We start from the raw sequence: 25,330 nt of genomic DNA on the forward strand, positions 1-25,330 counted from the left end.
TCTCCTGCAAAGGGCAGGGGGGCCTCTCCTGTAAAGGGGAGGGGGGCCTCTCCTGTAAAGGGGAGGGGGATTTCTGAAGGGAAAAGAAGCGGGGACTCCTAATGTATAGGGCAAGGGGGGAGGAGGGGGACTTTTGATGGGAAATGGATGGGGGGGGGGGGTCTTCTGATGGGAAAGGGGGGAGGGATTCTGAGGCAAAAAAAGGGATTTTTTTTTCAGCCTGCATATACTTGTGAAATATTAAATATGGTCCTCACTGAAAAGATTGGAGACCCATTTCATTAAAACAATGTCAATGCCTTTGTATTTAGGACAGCCATGTTATTTAAGGGAAGTTCCCAAAACATGGCCTGTTGGGGGTACATGAGGACTGAAGTTTCTTGCATGACCGCATTAGAATAGTTTGCACAGTGAACAATCTGATTTTTTTCTAGGTACCTTAGAGGACAACTTCAATAAAATCAAACTGAAGACATGCTGCAGCAATATCCTATAAACAGACTGAGCAGGGCTTTTATAATGCTTCTCCGCAGCCTTTTGCTTATTTTGTACAATGCAACCTTCATTCCGCAGAAATTGCGTTTCTCATTACTCCAAAATGCTGCAATAAGAAAGGTCAAACAAGTCATTTTTATATATTAAGGCCACAGATTATTTGAATGTGATGCTCCCAGGGCATATAAAATCACAGCCCCTACAGTCTCAGATGATTGGGGATGTGCAAAATTTTGAGTACTGTGCCTGCATAACGTCAAATTGGGCTGAGAACTCCTGGCCAGCAGAAACACAGGGGTGGAATAAGGTGTTCTCAGAACAACAGGTTACCAATGACTCAAACAGTGCTGGATGAAACAACAGGCCTAGACAAGTGGGCTGTGTTCCCATGCTATGTGCCTCCAGTATGACCAACCTCCACCATACTGATAAGACTGTCTTCAAAAATAGAGGATGCATTCAGTAAAATTTCCAGGAAGGCATGTTCAAGTATAATTGGTTGAATGAGGTTATAAAACTTTTCTCTTTCTCAAATATCCCAACAACAATTATTTGGGGGCAGCCATTTTCTAAAAATACTAAATGTTCAGTTTAAGAAGTACAAGAAAAACAATCACAGGATGACCACATGTTGGCTTACACCACCGCTGTACAACGGCTCAATGTGACTGCTGTATGCCGTCTGAACCATTTTGAGGATATGCTCTTCCTTCAACATCACTCTCAGAGGCTCCAAACATGGTTCTCAGCTGAGTGCACTACCTGCTACCAAACTCCATCAATTACACTCCCCACTGCAAGGGTTAAAGAAGAATTCCAGGTATGGATATTTTATACATAGTTGCATCGATCCAGCTGGGATGAATGCAACTATGTACTTTATATACCATACCTGGCCGATGCCCCTAGAAGCTGCAAATCACTGAAGTAGACATCTCTAATAATGATCTCCTCTAGCTTCTGGGTCCCGTGCTGAGCAGTTGGCCACTTGGCATTGGCACCAGAGAATTCTTTGAATTTTCTGAATGAATGCAAAGCATTCTATGATTTGACAAGGCGGAAAAGCAGGGTGGTGACGTCACACTCTCCACTCTGTCCTATCACAGAACACCTTGCATTTATTCAGTAAATGCAAAGCATTCTCTGACTGGTACCCATGCTGAGCAGCTGACCTCCTGTGTTCACAATGCACAAGGCCATCCGCTTGGCCAGAGACGTGGAAGCAAGCAGAGATCACTGGAGTAGCAGCATCAGGAATCGGCCAGGAATGTTGTATACATAGTTACATTGATCCAAGCTGGACCAGTTTAAAAAAATCCATATCTGGAATTCTTCTTTAAATGTATAAATCTAGGGGTAGAGGATTAAGGTGTAATACTTACCATATTCCTTGCTTCGGGTGCACTCTGATGATCCAGGTTGTAGGTGGGCCCTTGTTGTCCTTGCACACAATGCAGGACTGCTGATCCTGCATTGTACTTCATAACGTCAGCGTGTAACCATTGGTCAGAGCTTCTTAGAAAGGTTTTGGGGGGCCAATTGCACAGATGATGGGGGCCCTGCACCCTCATAGCTGTCAAGCTGGAAGCAGCGGCTGTGTCCGTGCAGCCACGGTATCCAAACTGACATGAATGTGCACTGCCTGGACAGGGATGCACAAACACCTGTGCAGCCCCATGCGGGCAAACACTGGGCTTGCACAGGCGTACACTGTAGTAGACCTGTGTGAATGTGGCCTAAAACACCTCCCATCAATGTTTTTCAATGGTGTATTGGGTTGCCCACCTTAAAATGGAACTATACTGCATCTGAACACCACATATCAAAAACACTATTTAATTCATTATAATATTCAGCCAAACTCACCCATCCATGTCTCCATGCTGTCTTTAATTAAAATATCACATTGAAAAAAAAACACCTGGAGTAAGGGAAGAAGATTCCTGTAGCATTTACTTCTTGGAATCCATCTGCCCTTAGCTCAGGCACAAAGGATGGAGGGTGTGCTTAGCTGAGGAAACCCCTCCTGAAGACTCCTGGGATGTATGATATCATTTGCCTAGGTATGGAAACTAGGAAGTAACTGAATAAATGCAAAAAAAAAAAGTTTAAAACAAGTAAATATGACATACTTTCCTATCTATTTACTAATGCTAGCGTCATAAAGATTAAAAATAGTCAATGCTGACAGAGAGTGAAGTTCAGCTGTACCAACACTATAATGTAAAGGCCTACCCAAGCCAAGCAGGTGGCACTAATGTATTGTATACTTAGTTGTTGGTAGACCTGAAGTTGACCATAGATTGATCGAATTTCAGCCAGCTGAATTTTGATCCATCTATGGCCATTTCCATCCATGAGTAGCCGATCTAATGATTAACTTCTCACTAATGGGCTTGTTGGAAAATTCTTGTTCGATCAGCGATGCAGCCAATCGGTTGCAGTGCGGATCAGTGTATTCGGACAGTGGAGGAATCACACCTTGTGGATGGAGTTTAGGTTTTGTTATGATCAGTCCTCTGGAACGATTGAAAAAAACCAAAACTGACCCATGTATGCCCAGATAACCAAGGTTGTAAGGAGCATGGTCAGCTCATAAGAAGTCACCAAGAACTGTGTAGAGCAGAGGGGGGGGGGGGGGTGGTCGCCCAACTGTTGATGTACAGGTTGCAGGAGGCAATAACTTCTTCACCTTTATTGTGGAAGGGTTCCAAAAGGAATCTCCATTTAAAACTGCACATTTACTGAATATATTTTTAGAAAATGAATGCCCAAATAACATTTCAAAAACACATGGTTTTACATTTATTTATTTCCTATTAAAAACACAGATGTGTGCAGAGGAGTGTGAAGAAATGCAGTTGTTAATATCTAGAGGCAAGAGAGTTATCAGCTGAAACACTCAACTGGAAATGGATATGTCTAAAGCACGAGCAATGAAGCAAATGAAAATGGCATTTAGCCATGCTGTAAGCAATAGGAATTTGATTCTTTTAATGACTTTTTATTATGCATGCTAAATTCTGCAAGTAGAAAGCAGCACCCAATGTAAAGTAACAGCAAATGACAGAAATGGTACGTAACTCATAGCAACCAGGAGATGCCAACTCTGAGCAGTTGGGGCTAGAAAGGCCAGAATAATGGGTCCATAGCAACCAATCAGATATCAGACTCATTTTATAAGAGTATCAAACATTTTACACACTAGAATTGGGTAGCTTCTTATATACAACACTGTTTGAAATGCACTATATGGCCAAAAGTTTGAGGGAACCTGACCATCACACCTATACAAGCTTGTTGGACTTCCCAATCCATAAGCATGAAGATGGAGTTGTAAGGGAAAAATTGGGCACCGAACAGAAAACATGGCTTCTGCACAGGTCTTATGACAGCTCTCTACTCTACATGGGATTTGACATGCTTTACCCTGAGTTATGAGACCGGTGAACACAAACCACTTCATGCTCTGGGCGATAGAAAAAAAAAATGACAATAAAGTTGACCAGTTCCTTTTTTAAGGTTTATAAACTGATATTTTAGTAAATACGTAAATTGTTGTATACTTCTATTATTTTACAGGATAGCCCCAATGCAGATTTTGCAGTGAACTCTGGGCAGAGTAATCCCAGCACTAGCTACTTACTTTCTGACTAAAGCCAGCCATAAATGGATTGAATCTTGGCCAGTTCAGCAGGGCGCAGCCCAGATTCGATCCATCTAAGGGTAGGCTGGTTGTAATTAAGTCGATCAATCGATCAAGGTACAACCAGCCTTTCAGGTTTTTTTCATGCAATCACTAGCCAACAACAGTGATCATTGTGTTCTGCTGGCAAGGAAGGCTCCCTGCCGGAAGTACACAATAGCACTCCAGAAGGCATTACCCCTTCAACACTGACTGTGTTGATGGGAAAAATGGTGGAGGAAGGAAAGAAAATTGTATAATTTATGGGCTGCATAATTCCAACAAAGTAGATGTTAACCATAACTGAATAATGTTGTATTTGCTAAAGCATGTGTGTCAATTTCATTAAAAGAAAACGAAAAACTCTTTTTCATATTTTTCATCCTTTGGTTAATCTCAGGCTTTTCATCTACATCAGGGATCTCCAAACTTTTTAAACAAAGGGCCAATTTAGTGTCCTTCAAACTTTAGAGGGACCACACTGTGGTCTTCGGGTGTTGAAAATGTCCAAGCATCAGTTGGAGTAAACAATGCCCAATTGTTGGTGTCATTGGTAGGAATAATACCCCATCACTGGTCTCATTGGTAGGAATAGTATCCCATCATTGGTAGAAACAGTGTCCCATCATTGGTGTGACTGGGAGGAATTGTGCCCCATTGTTGATGTCATTGGGAGGAATAGTGCCCCATCGTTGGTGTCATTGGTAGGAATAGTGCCCCATCATCGGTGTCATTGGTAGGAATAGTGCCCCATGATTGGTGTCATTGGTAGGAATAACGTCCCATCAATGGTGTGATTGGGAGGAATTGTGTCCCATCGTTGATGTCACTGGGAGGAATTGTGCCCCATCACTGGCGTCATTGGTAGGAGTTGTGCCCCATCATTAGAGTCATTGGGCCCTATTGTTGATGTCAAAGGGAGGAACTGTGCCCCATCATTGGCATCATTGGGAGGAAGTGTGCCCCATCAATAGAGTCATTGGACCTCATTGTTGAGGTCATAGGGAGGAACTGTGCCCCATCATTGGCGTCATTGGAAGGAATTGTGCCCCACCATTAATGTCATTGGGCCCCATTGCTGGTGTAATTTGCAAGAACTGTGCCCCACCATTAATGTCATTGGGCCCCATTGCTGGTGTCATTGGCAAGAACTGTGCCCCATTGCTGGTGTCATTGGCAGGAACTGTGCACCATTGATGGTGTTGGTGAATGAAATAGTTCCCCAAGGGCCGGATAAAGGCAAGCAAATGCCTGGGCCGCAGTTTGGAAACCACTGATCTACATAATGTACAGGATATACATGTGTGAAAGTAATGGCTACATGGCATTTCCCAGGGCAGGTAACCTGACGGTGACAGTAGAACATACCTGTATAATGTGTGCAGAAATGGCCACTTGTAGTGTAGAATTAAAAATACTGAAAATGACCCTTGAGATTACATTAACATGTAACATTAGATTATGGGTTTACATATACTTTAGATCAAGGGCTGTACTAGGGCCTCCAAATACATAATAACCATGCAATGCACACCATGTGTGCAGTATTAATAGCCTCCTCTGCCCACTATTCTCCCATAGCCAGTTTCTGGTTGTATCTTAAAAACTGCAGACATGTGGGCGGGGTGGTCTGCATTAGGCTGTCAATCATTTGTTTGCACCTCGTGGACATGGATAACACCGACTGTAGGAAATAAAGGTGCAGGAAAACGATCATCCACACACTGCAATGGTATGCTTGCTGGACTGCCAAAGTAATTATTTACAGTTTTCAAGAGAGCAAAATGATGGCTGAGGCTCAATTATGATTATTCTTAATGAATTACAAAACATTTTAGGGCCACATCCAAGACAAACTTGCAAACTAGCCAAAAGGCAAGTGTATTCCACACCAATATGACATCTCTACCCAATGGGCTTCCTAAGCTGCAAAAATTTCAGCCAGGTTGGAAAATATTCAGTATCTGATGACCTGCTATTCCCCAAAGATGGAAACTGCAAGTATGCTTTTGTGGCGTATAAAAAAGTGCGCAAAATGTCCTGACTGCCATCTAAAATCTATGGGCAAGTTAACAGCAGGCTACAGCTCATTTGGCAAGATAAAATCAAGGCAGTAATTTCAGTTCGTTAAAAAAAAAAAAAAAACTAGTAGGAACAATAGACAGAATGCCATAAAAATGCATAATTTTAGCCATGTAGAAAATAATCAGGAGCCAAACTAATTACAAGGATAATTGCACGCAATGCTGGTTTATTACAAACCAACTGAGCTCCAATTATCTCGGAGTTAATATGGATCACCAGTAGACATTCTGATTAAGTTCTCAGAAAAATAGCTCCTATGGGGTTACGCTGCAGGAAAAGTTGCCCTCCGGCCTGAAGTCTAAGAGCTGGCCAGTAGGGACAGTCAATCACCCATTTACAATCAAATCCCTCAGGCTGACACTTTGAAATGTCCCCGTCACCACTGGGTCACTTTAATGGAATAGGCCACCCCTAAAAGAAGTAATATACTTCCCTTTCCAGTGGTCAATATTGAAAAGCCACTTTATTTTTTTTAAGTCTTTAAAGCAAACTTCAGCTCAAGCTTGAGGTTGAACAAGTATGTTAATGTGAACGCTGACTATCACTTTAAGAGCCTATGCTGGTGGTCTTTGGGCAGGGTCGATAAAATTGGTTTTGATGCCTTTGAGAAAATTCTAAATCAAATCGACAGGTAAATCTGTCCTGCAGTTGGCCTCCTTTCGACCTACATTTGACCTGCTTCAAGATGCATGCAGAAGGTTTTTATCCTAAATGCAGAGAATGCATTAAAGTAAAAAACATTCTGCCTTTAGAAACACTAACTCCCATAGACCTGCATGGGGATTGACGAAGTTCCGACTCCAAGGCCATCGACATGCCGTTATCTAGCTTTGGAAGGATTCTATCAAACTTCGGGTGGGAAGCTTATTGAAGCCTATTTAAGACTCGTAGCAGCATGTTTAACCACTTGTCTACCGGGCACTTTTACCCGCTTCCTGCCCAGACCAATTTTCAGCGCTCTCATGCTTTGAGTGACAATTACGTGGTCATGCAACACTGCACCCAAACTACATTTTTATAATTTTTTTTTAGACAAATAGAGCTTTCTTTTGGTGGTATTTGATCATCGCTGGGGGTTTTATTTTTTGCTAAACAAATTATAAAAGACCGAAAATTTTGAAAATAAGTTTCTTGATTTCTGTTATAAAGGTTTTGTAAATAAAGTAATTTTTCTGCTTCACTGATGGGCTCTGATAGACTGCATCGATGGGCACTGATAGGCAGCACTGGTGGGCACTGATAGGCTAACTGATGGGCACTGATGAGCGGCACTGGTGGACACTGTTAGACGGCACTGGTTGACACTGATAGGTGGCACTGATGGGCACTGTTAGGTGGTACGGATGGGCACTGACGAGGAGTCACTGATGGGCACTGTTAGGTGGTACTGATGGGCACCGACGAGGAGTCGCTGATGGGCACTGTTAGGTGGTACTGGTGGGCACTGACGAGGAGTCACTGATGGGCACTGTTAGGTGGTACTGGTGGGCACTGACGAGGAGTCACTGATGGGCACTGTTAGGTGGTACTGATGGGCACTGACGAGGAGTCACTGATGGGCACTGTTAGGTGGCACTGATGGGGCTACACTGATCAACAGGACACTGATGATCAGTGTAGATGTCCTCCTGCGAAATGCTGCTTACTGTCTCTTCTCTCCTCATGCGCTGTCAGCGTGAGGAGAGGACTGCCGATAACCGTCATTTTCTATTTACCCGGTGATCCACTGTGATTGAACATAGCTGGTCACATGGTAAAAGTGGCTGTGATTGACCCATTCTTTATTCATGTGATGAGCTGTGTCCAAAGGACACAGTGACCACAGATCATGCGCATTTGCGGGGGGTTGGTGGTTTTGGAAGGACGTCCCTTGGACTCCCTCCCAGAACTAGCTGACCGCGCTGTAGTCGTCTTTTGGCTATAGCGCGGTCAGGAGCTGGTTAAAGTGAGTCAGAACTCCCATTAAGATCTGCTTAACCTCCTCAAACTAAAGCTAAACGGCCTCAATGAAGCTGCTAGATGCTTTGTGAAATCTTTGTTAAACTGTTACTTAACCCACAACACTAAAATCAGTCTGTATATGCAGTAAAGCATGCTTTGTTATATTCACTGTTGAACCTAAGGGGTTAATCCTTTGCATTGTGTAAAAAGGTTGTTTGATCCGGTCTTCTCTGACCCTCCCCTTCTTCTACTGTCCCCAATTCATCTGCCATAGTACAGAGCTCTAGGAGTCACTCTGTGCATGCTCAGTTTGGTGTGTATTGATATAGTGTTTTTTTTGTTTTTGTTTTTACCTTTGAGAGGGTGCATGTGATCAGCACAAGACAGGACCAATCAGCACTGTCCAGACAGAGGTTCAGGGTTCATACAGCCTCGTAGGACAGTCAGAGCAAAATGAAAACGCCTCCTACAAGCTTTAACTTTTTTTTTTTTTTAACTAGCTTTTTTGACTTTTATATAATGCTGATGGGAAAATGTATTTAGCAGTTTATATTTATTGAAATAATTACATTTCCATGTTGTGTGTACTGTGGGAGCCCAGATATAGTGAATGTAGAGTCCGGGGTTTAGTAACACTTTAATTCTTGTTGTACACTCTGTTCTTATACAAGCTGAAATTCATATGTACAGGTCTACCATAACAAGGGCTGTTTTTTTTTTAAACAAGCGATATATAAAGAGAACATAATATTGGCTACCAGTAGTAGCATTGCATTTGCCTTCATTATATGTAACATGTACTACAGTGCTAGGAGTTTCATCTGAATGGTTGCCAGAAGTTACATCATTTCTGCTTTTGCCACCAAGCTATACAGGCTGTCATTTTATATGACCACCTGCATGCATTGCCCTTGAAAATATAACCTTGTAATTCAATGAAAATATACTGGTAGTAGATTGTAACGCGGTGTGTTGCCAAACGTACCCGCTAGATTTGTGTCCCCCTTCACCTCCTCCCCTCTCTCCTGCGCTCATTTTAACTGCCTGCAGGCCAAGAGATTCCCATGTTGTTGATTTATCTTCCTCTCCACAGAATGTTCATCATTTCATTTCACAGAGATGACATTTAAAGTAACCCTATCAAGAGAGAAAGGTAAAGCGGCAGCCATTGCAGATCTCCCAATTAAAAAATGCCAGTTGCTTGGCTGTTTTGATGGCCAAGTATGCAGATCAGGCAGTTGGAGAAAAATCAGAAGCCTTGATTTGTAGATGTGTTCTAGGTTAGTGAAGCCAATGAGATGACAACCAGATACTGGGAATTTAAGGAGTAGTCAGCAATAGCTGTCCCCATGTTTCTTTCATGATAGGTTTCCTTTAAGCAAGCTCTCTATGGCTTGACTTTCTTCCTTACATTAGATGGAGAATCTGGAGCTACAATCAAGGTTTCATACTATGTAGATTGAGATAATGAAAATCCTGATCAAACAACAAAGCAGTTGTTACTTTTTTAACATGTCTATCAGTATTTCAAGAGTATGAAAATACAAGACATAGAATACGAATAAGGGGGGCACTATGGGGACACTTACTGTTCTAAAGCTTCTATATGGACACCCAGGATTCTGTGAGCCTATACAAGGTGCAGCCTTGCCCCAACTATAGCGTGGAGAGCTTTACAGAGCTCACACTTTGGAAGAGAACCTGTAATTCAGTAGTAAACATAATGCCAGGGAGAAGACATATAGGGGAGGTAGACACTGTCTTCCAAAGAAGGAGGTCTTCCTGCATTTTCAAAGTGTCATGTGTATGGCCTACTCTCGTCCAACCTAACCGTATCCAGTTGCGTTAGGTATGTGTCAGTTGTCTGGGGCAGATTATTATATTACATTCCTCTTCAAAATACATTACAAAGTTATAACAAAGGTTTCTACTTTTGTTTTATCTCCTTCTCTGCCGTATGTATCCCAACACAAGTGCACTTTATAGTTACAAATACCAAATGAAAAGGGTCCATACAGTATGGGCATGTAAAGAAGAAAGTGAATACTTACTCCTCCTGACAACCATGATGCCACACGCTGCTCCAATCCAGAGAAATCACTGGTGGAGGTCTTCTTCAGAAGCCACACTTTCATGAGTGTCGATCTCCTGGTCCGTGAAGCACTGCTAGTCACTAGTGTGCAATATAGATGTGGAGGTTGGTGAAAGAACCACTGAGCATTGTGAGACCAAGAAATTGACACTCCAGGAAGTGTCGGTTTTTGAAGACCTAGGCTGGCCATTTCTCTCAATTAGTCTGGTGTTCAGTGGCACAGGAGAGCTAGGTATTCACTTTCTTCATAAGGTACATATTCTATGGGCACGATTAGTTTGAAGTCGCTTTAAAACCATTTCAAATATATATTGGTAGGAAAGTGAGTTTGATTTATATATCTCACCATTGCAAGTTCGGCTTCAAGTTCTTTGATTCGATTCTCCTTTAAATCCAACTGCGATCGCAAGGCGCTGGCGTGGTCTGTTGCCTCCTTGGCCTGGCGACGAAGCTCCCACTTCTCCCGTTCTAAAAGATCTTTTTCCTTTGCTAATACTTTAACTGCATCTTCACTCTCCTGAAAAAAAAAGTAGAATAGATAAGTACAAGTCAATGATCACTCACTCTGCATCCACACTGCTGCCAAATACGACAGGCCAAATGAAGGGGAATGTAATTAAAGTGGATTTAAACCCCAAACCAAAAAACTAAATATATTACAACTTACCAATCATTAGATGTGGTGGCTGCATTAATTTACTTTTTTTAGGATTTTTTCTCTGGTTTTCACCTGGTGATCCGACCAGTAACACACCTCCTGTATTAGAGCACCCCACACTCTGAATAAAGGACCACAGGGGGCGCCTTTGGAAAGCAGCACTGTCAGTCTTAGGGGAGTGCTAGATGGACTAGCAGATTTACATACACTAACAAATTGAACCCAAACTCCAGCTCAGCTCACATGAATAAATAAAAGTTGAACATTTAAGCACCCCTGTCAGTGTTAAATGGTTTGTCTCATCCAAGTAAACTAATACATTCAGCTGGAGAGCTTGTGCTTTTAAAAAACAACAGACTTACTGGCTGGACCACCAGATTAAAAATAGAAGAAAGTCAGTCTAAAAAAGAAAACAAATGCATTCATCACATCTACGAATTGGTAAACTGCAATATAATAAATGTCTGCTTTTGGGTTTATACATATAGAAACACGCAGGGAGTCCGTTTGGCTGGTAGTCATAAAGTGATGAGGCTGCATTTGTTATATGAACTATTTCCTACATCTGAGCCCGTGGGCTCTCTGTATGTGCCGATTCAATTTCAGGAGATCAGTAAGGCAGCGGGCTCGTGGGTATACTGCATTACAACATGACTCCACTCTCTTTCATTAACCGGTACAGGAACAATGAATGAGACTGGGCCTCCAATTACACTGCCTGCTCTCCTTTACTTCATAGACAGCCATTGGATTCAAATTGACCATGATACAACCGACAATACCGGGAGAGAATTGAATTCCTGCGCCATTTTAATTATATCCTTTGATTCCAGCTGATGCAACGGTTAAGGAAAAAAAAAAAAAAAAAAAGACAGATTCCTGAACGGACTGCGGAAGCAGAAAGAGGACAAAGGAGAAATAAATCTTCTAGTGTTTCAGAGCGGATTTCTACATAAAGCTGGCAAAGACATTGTGGCCCCGTTATGGCGGGGTCACGCGGCAATGTTATGTCTATGGCTACAGTGGACACTCCTGACCACTCACTATAAGGGGGGGGGGGGGCTAACTGGACAGGGATAGAGCTTATTGCAATTGTTTCCACTAAGATAGCTTGTGAGTGCAGGATTATGGAAGAAAAAGACCTGTTCTGCAGTCCATAGGCACCTTAAAGAGACCCTGTTGCCAGACCATTTATTTCAACAATCTTCCCATGAGACTAGGATCTCAAAACATTCTAAAGAAAGGGCTAGTTTACTGTCCTTCAGTCTGTGCCCAGTGCAAGTAAACAATGCCCAATTTTTAGTATTAAGGGGAGAAATAGTTGGTGTCAGTGCAAGAATAGTGCACCATTATTGGTGTCAGTGGCAGGAATTATGCCCCATTGTTGGTGTCAGTGGCAGGAATAATGCCTCAAGGACTGGATAAAGGCAAGCAAAGGGACACATTTGGCCCCAGGGCCACAGTTTGGAGGCCAGTGCCATATGTTCATTTAGCATGTTTTTAGGCATGTTACTTTCCTGTAAAAGCCTTCTTTGTGTAGACATCTAAAGACCCTGATACCACTGCTTTGTGTTTTGGATGTGATGTCAGCAGAATCAGAGCAATGACTCAAGTGACAATCTGTTGCAGCCTTTATCAACCAGGATTTTGTGGAACTCTTGGCTTTGCCCAGAGGTTGCTGAGCTGTGGCTGAATGATCTCCCATCTCATGGTGAATGTATAGTTCCAGGACCAATACCACTTGGCAGAGCCAGCAACAGCACCACTGATATTTGTATTTCCCGGAAAGTTGGCCTTCTGACCACCAGTAGAAGGAACATCATTCTCACCGACCCCCTTTCAACAATTCATTTCTGCCTCTCAGATAGGCAACCACTGACACTAATAATATTTTAAGCATTCTGTAATGTGGGGGATATTCTTCATAATGGCCATCATGCTAATGTACCATAAGCTGTAGATAATAAATGACTGGAAAATTATTTCAAGGGTTCCTCCATGTTACGAACATTGAGAAAGGCTGCTCTATAGTATCCTCTTTGCTTCTACATGAGGTTATGTAGGGAGGGGAGCGCAACACAAACAGTAATTAAACACTCTCAAAAGAGGAGAGGGCTATGATGTGCAAGGAGGAAGAGGGCTGTACTAGCAAATTGACTCTTCTTGGACTAATCGATTTGCTAGCAAGTTAAAAAGGCACATTTCAAGTCAATTAAAACAATTGTTCTTGGTAAGGAAGACTGTTTCAAGTAAGCAAATGACCCTGTTGGTGAAAGGGTCTCTTCAGGCCTCAATCACATGGACATACCCAAGTCTACACTCACATGGGGGCCGTATTTTGCCTACATGGAATGCACAGGTTTTCCATGCATCTTCTTTCAGGCAGTCCCATTCATGTCTATTGAGACACAGTGGCTGAGAAATAAGATAAGCCATAGATGATGCGATTTGCTTTCCTGCAACCATGGGTTGCAGAAAAGAAACTCGCTTGATTCCCCCCATCAACACTCCCTCCTCCCTCCCACAGTGCTATTGTGTTCTGCCGGCGAGCCTTCCCTGCCTGCAGAACTCAGTGATCACTGATGGCTATAGTCGCAGGCAGTAACTGCATGCAAAAAAATCTGACAGGCTGGTTATACTGAAGTTGATTGATGGATCGACTTCAGTACAACCAACCTACCCACAGATAGAATTAATCTCGGCCAGTTCAGCAGGGATTCAATCCATATATGGCTGACTTAACAGTCCGGGTCCCTTGTCGGTATCCTCTTCCTGGGTGTCAGTCTTTGGGCATCTCCATTGGCTGGCATGGGATGATGCAACACCTGTACATGTGCAGAAGTCAATCACCCTGGCACACAGGGACCGTGCGCGCAATGCAAGCTGAGCTGGGCATGCGCAGTTTACATGCTGCAGAAAACTGGGAGCAGACAGGTAGGTGTATTTTATCAGAGAAGAGACTTAAACCTAAGATGAAAACCTTAGGTCTGCAAAGCAGGTAAATATCTTCCATTAGATATGAGCAGATGTGGAAGGAGGATAGCAATGGATGACAAAACTCACAAACCTCCACATTCCCTGCTCTCTGTGGCATTTCACTGAGCTGCTGTCAGTCACAGCGAAAGGACGGTACAGCCATCTGTCAATCAATATGTGGTGTTCAGAAGCTGGGGACTAATCAGTTATTTAGGGGTGTACCTTCATGTCTGTATTAGGGTACATACCATGAGTGTTTTATCTAGTTCCAAAGCACAAAATACTAAGTCTTAGAAGCATTATAAAAATCCTGCCAAATCAGACCACCCAAAATTATATTGGGATTAAAGGTAACCTGTATGGACTTTAGCACAGTTGTATTGGCAGTCTATTTATTGTCCTGATTTGACCCCTTTAAAATGGACCAAGTCTTGAGTAGTTATAGAGAATCTGAACTGTCGAAGATGTGCCCTTAAAATGGAAGCAGAGAGCAAAAGACAAGAGACCAGTGCTCCCTGCACAGTCAGTCTTTTCACTGTTACTGGTTTACCATGCCATACTCTGCACTGTCTGTTTGGAGGTGGCCATCTAGGCAGAAAAGCAGAGCTTTGCTTCCACATTTCAGAGCTGTTCCCCTGATGACTAGTGTTGTAATGATAGAGGTGGAGAAAGCACAGAAAGACAAAGAAATGGAAGCAGGGGGATCCTTGTGCTACAGATCTTCAGGTACAACTTTCTCTCCAGCAAGGAGAACAGTTAGCAGCAGAGTAGTGACATTACTGAATCTCACTCCAAATCTAATGAGGCTAGCAGTCAGAAGCGGCAGTGCCTTAGATAATTTAACACTGCAGACATACAGCCATGAGGCTCAAGCAACAGGAAAGCACTGCTATTTTAAGGAGGAATTTAAAGCGAGGGGTACAATTTTAGGGATACTTTTTTCATTTTTAGTTCTTCCTGTAAGCACAGTCATTTTTTACTCTCTGAGTTTAGGTCCACTCAAAAAATAAATAAATACAATACATATTGCTTAAAATGTTACATGATGTGTTAAGAACACCTAGTAATTAAATTAAGCAGGTTGTTTAGAGGAGTCCAGAAATATTGGTCCCTGAATGGAGAAACTTCCAGATGTTCTTGTTTTATAGCACGCAAATAAAAAAACGAAGAGCAGATGTTGTACATAACCTTGAAAGGGATCCTTGCAAATTGAACAGAAAACTTTTCTATTGGTTTTATGAATTAAAACAGCTCTGCAGACCTCCATCAAGCTGGACGACTACAGTGCTCCAGAATCCTAATCACCAGAAATGTCATGTGCGGATTCCTAGTCATTTGAATTCACTGCGTGGCGTCCTCGCCTGCCCTAAACTGAAGGTCATCCTTGTTTTGAAGAGAGAAAGTACATTTCTGGGGGGCAAATCTGCTGGCAGACAAACAACCACAGGAACAGCGTAAAAGGTGAACAATCCCACACCCAGGAATGTACCTTCATGAAGACTCAACCTGCCACCGGCAGTAACTGGCATGTAGGTGACAGCTGTCCAAATAGTTGGGCACAGGAAGAGTTCTCTCTCTACCCAGCTTGTTTCAGACACAGACTCTATTGTGTCCCATAGGATTTATGATTTCATTCACCTATGGCCTAAAGCGGCAAGTACAGCAAAATGGGAAGAGCTGGCATTGTGCTTTGTAGATTCCAAAGTCTATAGTCAACGCATTAACTGCCAGTGTGAGTACAACCTTGCAGTCTGTGTTGTTTAGAAAGCAGCCACAGCCTAAGAAAAGCCTGTCCCCTGCCAGCATAGTGCAGAGCGGGGCCGTCGTTCTCTGTGAGGAAGCAGTGGCCTCTTTGCAGAGGTACAACCCTCCCCATACGAAGAGCCAAAGCTTTCCAATCAGCAGGGAGCATGAGCTATAGTTTTGAGCTCTGCAATGAGACCACTGCTTCCCCACAGAGATCAAGGGCCCTTCTTTGCAGAAAACTGGCAGGGGACAGGTTTTGTTACACAGGCTGTTGCTGCTTTAGATAGAAAATGAACCCATATCACTTGCACATCTTTTGTTTGGATGCACCTGGAATGTATTTACTGGAGTTGAACTTTAACTCCCCCCCCCCAACCCCAGAAGGCATATACTGGTTTTCCCTCTGCCCCACCACTCACTTCAGCCTAGGGTTGCCACCTCATCCCTTTAAAACCAAACACATTTTAATTACACAGGATCTGTGGCTTATTAAGGTGATAATTAAATTCACTTGGTGCCTTATCTGAAAAAAAAAAATTGGCCTCAGAACCTGTGTAATTAATATGTGTTCGGTTTTAAAAGGGATGAGGTGGCAACCCTACTTCAGCCACAGGGATCAAAGAAAATTCCCCAGTACTTCTGGGTATGGCAGAGCATGTGACTTGCACCCTTTCCTTCCATGTAACAGCACAGTTGCCTGATCGTTAGCTCTGCTCTGCAAGGGCAGGGAGAGTAAGCAGGATTGCACAAGATGATTTGAAACTTCCATAGTGGGCTGCCTTTCCTTGCTCTAGACTAGGGGTCTCTAAACTACAACCCTAGGGCCACATTCAGCCTGCAACAAAAATTTCACCAGGCTCTCAGCAACTTGTCCCGTATTTGAGTCATGCGTTTCTATGGTGCAGGCGGGCCAACCACCAACACCATAACAAATGATGCTGAGTGGCCAAAATTTGCGTCGTCATTCATTACACGATGCTGATCCAGGGTGGTGCTATTCAAGGCCACCCAAGCATTCAGAAGAGGATCTGCTCTGCCTCCTGCCCTGTGCCATGCTGCTGCTGTGGTGAAGATGGTAAGGCAGAATGGGTGACGGATGATTCTGATATGAAAGGGGAGTCTCTGATGAGATGGGGGCTTCTGACATTTCTTGGAGATTGCTCATTCACATATAAAACAGATTATTTTCAGCCCATGAATATTTGTAAAATAAACAATGTGGCCCTTGAGCTAAAATACTTGGCAACCCCTGCTCTATATGGCAGAATGGAGTAGAAAAGTGACTTTATGCTGCTCGAGAAGGCAGAACCTAAAGCGGAACTAAACCCTCCTATCCTTTCTAGCCAAAGACATCTTGGCCTCTGTTTGATCTGCAACTGCCATGGTGCTGCCCATTTGTCCATCTAGGTCTCCATGCTTCATGTTGCTGAGAAATCACTTTGAATAACACCCCCCCTAACATTTCTGGCCATGGCCATCTTGATTAAGGGCAGATGGCTCATGTAGCATTGATTACCTGGAATCCATCTACCCTTAATTCAGGTTACAAGCAGGAGGGGCATGCTTAGCTGAGGAAAACCCTCTTCCCCTCCAGAAGATTCCTGGGATGTATGACATCATTTGCCCAGGAAGTAACTGAAGAAACAAAAAAATAGTTTAAAACAAGTATGATATACTGTACCATTCTTACCTATTTTCTAATGCTCAAAGCATTAAAAAAATGCTATTTAATTAATTTTAATATTTAGTTAAACTCACCCATCCATGTCTCCATGCTTTCTTATAATAAAATATCTAGTTGAAAAAAAAACACCTAGAGTAAGGGCAGAAGATTCCTGTAGCATTTACTTCCTGTAATCCATCTGCCCTTAGCTCAGGCACACAGGCAGGAGGGTGTGCTTAGCTGAAGAAACCCCTCCTCCTCTCCTGAAGACTCCTGGGATGTATGATATAATTTGCCTAGGCATGGATCCACCTCCGCAACATCTCCAAAATACGTCCGTTCCTAACCCCAGACACTACTAAACAACTCGTTCACTCCCTCATTATCTCACCTCTGGACTACTGCAACTCCCTTCTCACCGGCCTACCCCAACACAGGCTATCCCCGCTTCAGTCTATCCTGCGGCCAGACTCATCCACCTTACCAACCGCTCCGCTTCTGCCACCCCCTGTGTCATTCCCTCCACTGGCTTCCGATTGCTCAACGAATTAAATTCAAAATACTAACACTGACATACAAAGCTATCCATAACACTGCCCCAAACTACCCAAATACCACCCGACCCGTACTCTTCGGTCCTCACAAGACCTCCTGCTTTCTAGCTCCCTGGTCTCCTCCTCTCACGCCCAACTGCAGGACTTCTCCAGGACTTCCCCCATCCTCTGGAACGCACTACCCCAATCCATCAGACTGTCACCTACCCTCCTCACTTTTAGGCGCACCCAGAAAACCCATCTCTTCAGGGAAGCCTACCCCACCCTCACTTAACAGCCGATCTCCTTCACTCCTACCACTCCATCCCCCACAGCCACTTCCTCCTGTACCACTATCCCCTCCCTCCTAGATTGTAAGCTCTAAAGAGCAGGGCCCTCGAACCTCTCGTGTATTGTATTGCTACTGTATTGTCTCATGTTCTGTCCCCCACTATAATGTACAGCGCTGAGCAAACCTTCTGGTGCTATATAAATACTGTATAATAATAATAATGGATAGTAGAAAGTAATTGAAGAAATGTGAAAAAAAAAAAGCTTAACAAGTAAATATGACATACTTCCCTATATATTTACTAATGCTAGCGGCATAAAGATTAAAAACAGTCAATGTCGATTGAGAGAGAGAAGTTCCACTAAGTCCTCGTTCATATGGGTAATGAATGGGTTGTCTTGGGCAGGGTCTCAACTCCCAGCTGTGGAGTGCAGGCAGCCCATTGAATTCTAATAGGATGCAGTGACTGCACAGACATAGCTGCTGGTCGTAATGTGACAAGCGTGCGGGTGAGTGGCCCTGAATGCAGACAGTGTGCATTTGGGGCCACCAACCTGCACCCACACACCTGTCACATTAAGACCAGTGGCTATGTTTGTGCAGCTGCTGCATCCTAATAGACTTCAATGGGCTGCCTGCACACAACCCCTGGTAGTTAAGGCCCTGCCAAAAATGATCATTTCATGCTATACGGGCATTATCGCGTGTGTGAACAAGGCTTTACACTTTCATAAACGTTTCACAACTGAAAAACCTAACAAAACAAAAAGCCATTTATTTTTACTGTTTACAGCAGCCCTTAAGCAGTATTGTATTTCAGTGAAAAAGGGTGTCATTTAAGGGGGATGTAAAGCATGCACTGACTTCTGTCATATATTATATGGTAAATGCATGTCCACATATAGAAAAAAAAACACTTGTAATCACTATATTTGGTATACTAGAAATCTGCACGCTATATTTGCACACCGCGAAAATGTTGTCTTCCTACAACCGGTGAACCAACCATGATAACAATTGTTGAAGCAGCCGCCGTTCCAATACCTCCTTATATTTAAGCGCATTTTTAGTGGACTGTTTTCTCTTTACTGCATGCAATAGCTATAAAAAGGACCAGGTTACAGGAGGCATTATCATAAAAAAATATTTAATCTGTTGTAACACGCAGTGTACCTTCGCATCGAGTCTCCTTCAGGCAATTTATTGAATCTTTTTTTATTACTGTTGCTCTGGCTGGGGCGCTGAGCAGCCATTTCTACCTGCCTCCAGCAGCTGTTGCAAGGCATTGTGGGAAGTCCGAAGATCAGAAGAAAAAAAAAAAAATTCCAGCAGAAATACAATGTGGATAAAGGTTTGTAGCGTGGACCAAGGCAGGGAGCTCACCGGATGGACAGGGTGCAGCTCACACTGTAAATGGCACACAAATTGTCAAGTGTTGAACTTTAGTGCAAAGGATTTGATACAGAAATGGAGCTACTGTCATGTACATGGAGCTTATGCAGGCATTTTAAATTCTTAACATTTTTTCCCACGTCTAGGAAGCCGCACGTGCCATATACAGCCTGCCATACGAGTAAATGTCTGGAGGCGGCTGCGCTCTTGTAAATGCAGATGTTTCTTTAAATTGACAATAACCTGTACATGTGCGCCCGGGGTATTTTCTGAATGTGAAAGTTTGAAATGTATGTTCTGAATAGGCCTACCTTACTGGACATAAATACAATGGATTGTTTTTAGATAGGTCCTCACACTAAATGGTACATCTGAAGGAGATTCTACAGAGGTTGTACAATCAGATTGTAACGTGTGCACCAGCATTAGATTGGGTTTAAAGCGGGGTCCCACCCAAAAGTGAAAGCGCTGCTTTTCTGCCTCCCCCGCGCTGCCACATTTGGCATCTTTTGGGGGGGGGGGGGGGGTTGAGCAGCTACCTGCTTTTGACAGGTACCCACTCCCAGTTCTGGCTGAGTTCAGTAGCCCCCACAGCCCTCTGGGACACTTCCAAGGTCCCAGAGGACTGCAGCCCATTCACAAAGCGCATGCGCAGTAGGAAACCTTTCGGTGTCACCGCTGGTTTCCCTTAGTCAAGATGGCAGTGCCAGTTCCAGACTGAAGAATCGCCTTGGGGTTTTAACAAGTACCCGTTCCCAGTTCTGGCTGAGTTTAGCACCCCACGCAGCCCTCTGGGACACTTCCAAGGTCCCAGAGGACTGCAGCCCATTCACAAAGCGCATGCGCAGTAGGAAACCTTTCGGCGCCACCGCTTGTTTCCCTTAGTCAAGATGGCACCACCAGTTCCCGACTGAAGAATCGCCTTGGGGTTTTAACAAGTACCCGTTCCCAGTTCTGGCTGAGTTTAGCACCCCACACAGCCCTCAGGGACACTTCCAAGGTCCCAGAGGACTGCAGTATATTCACAAAGCGCATGTGCAGTAGGAAACCTTTCGGCGTCACCGCTGGTTTCCCTTAGTCGAAATGGCAGCGCCAGTTCCCGACTGAAGAATCGCCGTGGGGTTTTAACAAGTACCCGTTCCCAGTTCTGGCTGAGTTTAGCACCCCACGCAGCCCTCTGGGACACTTCCATGGTCCCAGAGGACTGCAGTATATTCACAAAGCGCATGTGCAGTAGGAAACCTTTCGGTGTCACTGCTGGTTTCCCTTAGTCAAGATGGTCGCACCAGTTCCCGACTGAAGTATCACTTTGGGGTATTGACGGGTACCGGTTCCCAGTTCCGGCTGAGTTCAGCACCCTCCGCAGCCCTCTGGGACACTTCCAAGGTCCCAGAGGACTGAAGCCCATTCACAAAGCGCATGCACAGTAGGAAACCTTTTGGCGTCACCGCTGGTTTCCCTTAGTCAAAATGGCAGCACCAGTACCCGACTGAAGAATCACCTTGGGGTGAGGACACCGCTGGAAGCATGGACAGGTAAGCGCCCTACTATTAAGGCAGCAGCCACAGTATTTGTAGTTGCAAATTTTAATTTTTTGTTTGGGAGGTGGTGGGGGCAGGAACTCCGCATTAAAGGGGATCTGAAGCCAGAAATGTTTTGCTTGCTTGTAAAACTGGAATTAAGGCAAAATATCTCCATTGGGGACACAAACAATCAAAACCAGACAGATGGTCCAAACCTTCCTTACGCTATCCAAAGCTAAAGAAAATACATTTTGCCTGCAGATATTAATAAAAATTAGAACTAGGTGTTAAAGTAAATTTAAAGCCAAAACTTCTTTTTGACGATTTTAGCTAGAAAAGAAATGGCCAAAATCTGCATTAAATTATTTTTGTGGTCCTTGACCATCTGGGTCACTTCCTGTCCTAGAGAAAATCCCCGTACAGGCTTCTAGCTACTTTCATTAGAAGTTTTGTATGCTAGTTTTTTTTGCATGCTAGTTTCATATCGAACACCAATAGGTTACAAAAGTTCTGAAAATTTTGTACGACAGAATACAACTTTGGAAGTGATGTAATGTATTGTACTTTATTCTTTTGTTTGTGAGCATGCACGGTCTTGCTCACTTGATTTTTTTTAAACAAAAATCATTAGTTCTGGTATCGTATGAGAACATTTTTCTTGTTTGTGCCTTCGGATAATTTCATATGAACTGTCGTGATCAGCTCTTGAAAGCTGTGTACTAACGATCGGATTGTCATACGATCGCTTCAAAAGCAGGATTTTTCATCCGATATTCTGATTGTGTGTACTAGGCATTAGTGACAAGTGGCTTGTTCACCGAGGGGCAAAATTTACAATGCAGAATGAATATCGCTATTCTGGGGGGGGGAAGAAGAAGCCTCGTTGGTCAGTAGGGTCATGTGGCTGAGCTGACCAATAGGCACTTGCCATCTTGGGCATTATGATGGATACTCACTCCAGGGCTGAGTATTGCAGTGTATCGGCCTCTACACTGGCAGCAAAGGGCATTAGGGCTGCTGTGTGGAGTGGGGTCCAGAAGGCTGGCCAGGATATTTGGAGTTAGCTAACCTTTTAGTTTGGGAGAAAAAAAATATTTGAAACTTTTTTGTGAAAAGGTGAACCTTTTTTTTTAAGTAACAAGCATGTTATACTTACCTGCTCTGTGCAGTGGTTTTGAAGAAAATCCCAGATCCTCTTCTCGGGTCCCACACCGGCGCTCCTGGCCCCTCCCTCTTGCGGAGACCTTGCTATGGGGGCACCTGAGCAGGGACACTCCCAAGCCACTGCTCTGATGTCTATTCACACATGGAACATGGCTCAGCCCTGCTCCTGCTCTCTCCTCATTGGCTCACTGGTTGTGATTGACAGTAGGAGGAAGAGACCTGGGAGAGCCACTGCTCTCGTGCACATTGCTGGAGCACAATGAGGCTCAGGTAAGTATTAGGGGGGACTGGGGGAAGCCACACACATAGAATTCATGAAAGTAAAAAAACCTTGAGCCTTTACAACCACTTTAAATTCACCAGAGTTTTATGGACCTGTGATTGATGTGCATTCCAAATGCATGTCAAATGCAGGAATACAATGACTGCTGACATATGCCTTTAATATGAAAACCAATCAGTAAAAAATACATCTTTAGCATATCTTTCTTATGAGAAGCAGCATTTGCTTTCACACGTGGCAGTGCCTAGGCACCCTCCATTCTACTAATCTCCCAGGAGCCAATCAGGAGATTTATAGGCATGCCTCCTACCCAACTCCTGATTTTGATGAGTAGATTACATTGATGGTGTCATCAGGGTCTAGGAATAGGAAGCCCTCTCTGTTGCTAACTTGCTCCTCTACTAATATGGTGACCACCACACAGCACACTGGAATGAAAGAGTGAACCTGTCAAAAGTGAAGCTGGAGAATTGGTATTGCCAGGCATCCCATGCCCTGCACTACCACACCCAATATAAGTGCTAAATAAAATCTAGGTATACAATATATTCCATAATTCATGGAGATTTTGCGGCACGGATCTTGAAGTGTACAGTTGCAAAACGCATTGATCTTTAGTGCCATACTTGACCATTATAATAACTAACCATGTAATATAACAGTGAAGCACAACTGTCCTATCTCCCGGATAATATTAGCAGTTAACAAATGCTTTGCCTCCTCCGAGTCGCACGTTTCATTTCCTACAGCAGACAGAATTTGTCCAATTCCTCGGCAGAAGAATTTCCTGTCCAATAGAATTCACCAGACTGAAGCAGCAGGAAATTAATGGGGTTTTTATCCACGCTGCCCTCTCGGAATAAGCAAGAGCTGCTTATTTCACTTGCCCTCCAGAGCTTCATATCTAGATAACTGCTGGTGTCTAAATCGCGGTTTAATACAGAACGAGAGGTGCATGCGGCAGAAGGGAGAGTGTCAGCTGTTTATAGCCTGTTAATTCATTCTCGAGTGTTTACAGTCTTCAAACTGACAAGACTAGAAGATCTTCCCATTATAAATGGCTAAGGTGTACAAAGCCAGTTAGGTAAGCGTGCTAATGTCATTTACCAATTAAGAGCTTTTACAGTCGCAGAAGGGCTAGAACGACCTCAATTTGGCAGGACTTCATCTGCTAATAGACAATCTCCGGAGAATAACAATAGAAAAGACACTATGTTTTAAGGGGCCGCTAAATCGATCTTGTATGAATACTTACATAAAGCAGAGTCTGAAATATCTCAAATGCGTTCTTGTCAATGATATCAGCTCAGGCATCTGTCACGCGTAACAATAAAATTAAGGCTGGCTCTTACAGTGTCCTTTCAAGGACTATCATAAAGTCTTTGACGGGATGTGTCAGGAAAGTAATATTAGAAGCACCATTCCTGGTCCATTTTCAAAGGGGATCTCCAGACATCACCCAATTACCCCCAAACCTCCCCCTATACCTCTAGAGCAGCAGTCTCCAAGCTGGGGGCTGGATGTGGCCCTTTGCTTGCCTTTATCCAGCCATTGGGGCTCTATTCCATTCACTGGCACCAACAATGTGGCATAATTCCTGTCGCTCACACCCACAATGAGGTACTATGCCTCCCACTGACACCATCAAAAGGGCACAATTCCTCCCACTGATATCAACTTTGAAGCACAATTCCTTCCTTTGACACCAGCAAAGGATTACAATTCCTTCCATTGACACCAGCAATGGGGCATAACAGATGTGAGCTTAGGAGCTTTCATCCTTATTCTGGCTTTATACATTGGGGAGTCATTAGGAATAAGTATGCAACCAAGTCAGATCTAACCTTCTGCGTACTCATTCTGGGTGAGTGACAATAATGTGGATAATATCCCCAGAGTTTGTGCTTTTACAAAGAAATAGCCGGTAGCAGTTTCAGTATTTTTTTTTCTGAAAGGTTTACTTAAAAATGGGATTTTTAGAGGACAAGGGTTGCTCTATTTACTTTAACAATGCTGTGGACTCTTGAAGGCTTAAAACCCAATACAATGTTGGCTATCTCCATCTAGCACCACTAAGAAAGATCCTAGAAGACAATCCCCAAACTATGTTGGTTACAATAGGTAAACAGCCAGGTATCCCGACCAAAGGAACCCTATGTATCCCAAGGTCACTAGGATATGCTGAAGATAGAGCAGTCACTCTGCAGTTGACCATGAGCCCACCAGAGCAGCTGGAAAAACTGCAACAGGTACTAGAACATTCTGAGATATTTTAAACATCGGAAATAAAAATCTTGTATTCTGATAGCCTACAAAAAAGAAAATGAATGCTTCCTTCTCCCATGCATATTAGATTAAAGTGTAGAGCCAAAATGTCTTTTTTAGTTTTAGAATGAAGGTTACAGATTGGAGCAGGAAGGGGTTAGAACATTTTTCAGCTTTTTATTGCTGCCCATGTTACTGGTGGGGAGTCACCTGTTCTTTTTGTCGTGTTGACATCGAATACTAGAACAAGGAATCCAAAGTTTTCTCGAAACGCACTGGAGTGTGATCTACTGCAGGTGTCAGTATAATCCTAATGACACCTCGAATGCAGATTGCAAGTGCAGCGAGTTTGCTTGTGCCAGATTGCATGGTATCACATGCTTTGGTGCACTGCTGTTTTGAAAGGTAGTGAATTCACTACTTTTCCTGTGATTCACTGCAGTTTCAGTCCATTCAAATGAATAGGCTGAAAAATGTTGAGCACTGAGTCGCACAGGACGCAGAACACATTGCTGTGCGATTAAGTGAGAACCGGCT

The 25,330-nt window shown here is 43.5% G+C and overlaps 1 protein-coding gene across 4 annotated transcripts in view; it reads right to left on the reverse strand.

Moving 5' to 3' along the window:
- KAZN (kazrin, periplakin interacting protein) overlaps positions 1 to 25,330 on the reverse strand; it is a 739,264-nt gene that overhangs the window by 49,395 nt on the left and 664,539 nt on the right. For all 4 annotated transcript variants that reach the window (XM_089688889.1, XM_089688888.1, XM_089688890.1 and 1 more), the window contains exon 7: positions 10,645 to 10,815. In XM_089688889.1, coding sequence (XP_089545015.1) covers positions 10,645 to 10,815 — 171 coding nt within the window. The remainder of the gene's footprint in view (positions 1 to 10,644; positions 10,816 to 25,330) is intronic.

This window comes from Staurois parvus, unplaced genomic scaffold, assembly GCF_062004578.1.
Source record: "Staurois parvus isolate SC_StPar_1 unplaced genomic scaffold, SC_StPar_1.0 ptg000458l, whole genome shotgun sequence".
NCBI lineage: Eukaryota > Metazoa > Chordata > Amphibia > Anura > Ranidae > Staurois > Staurois parvus.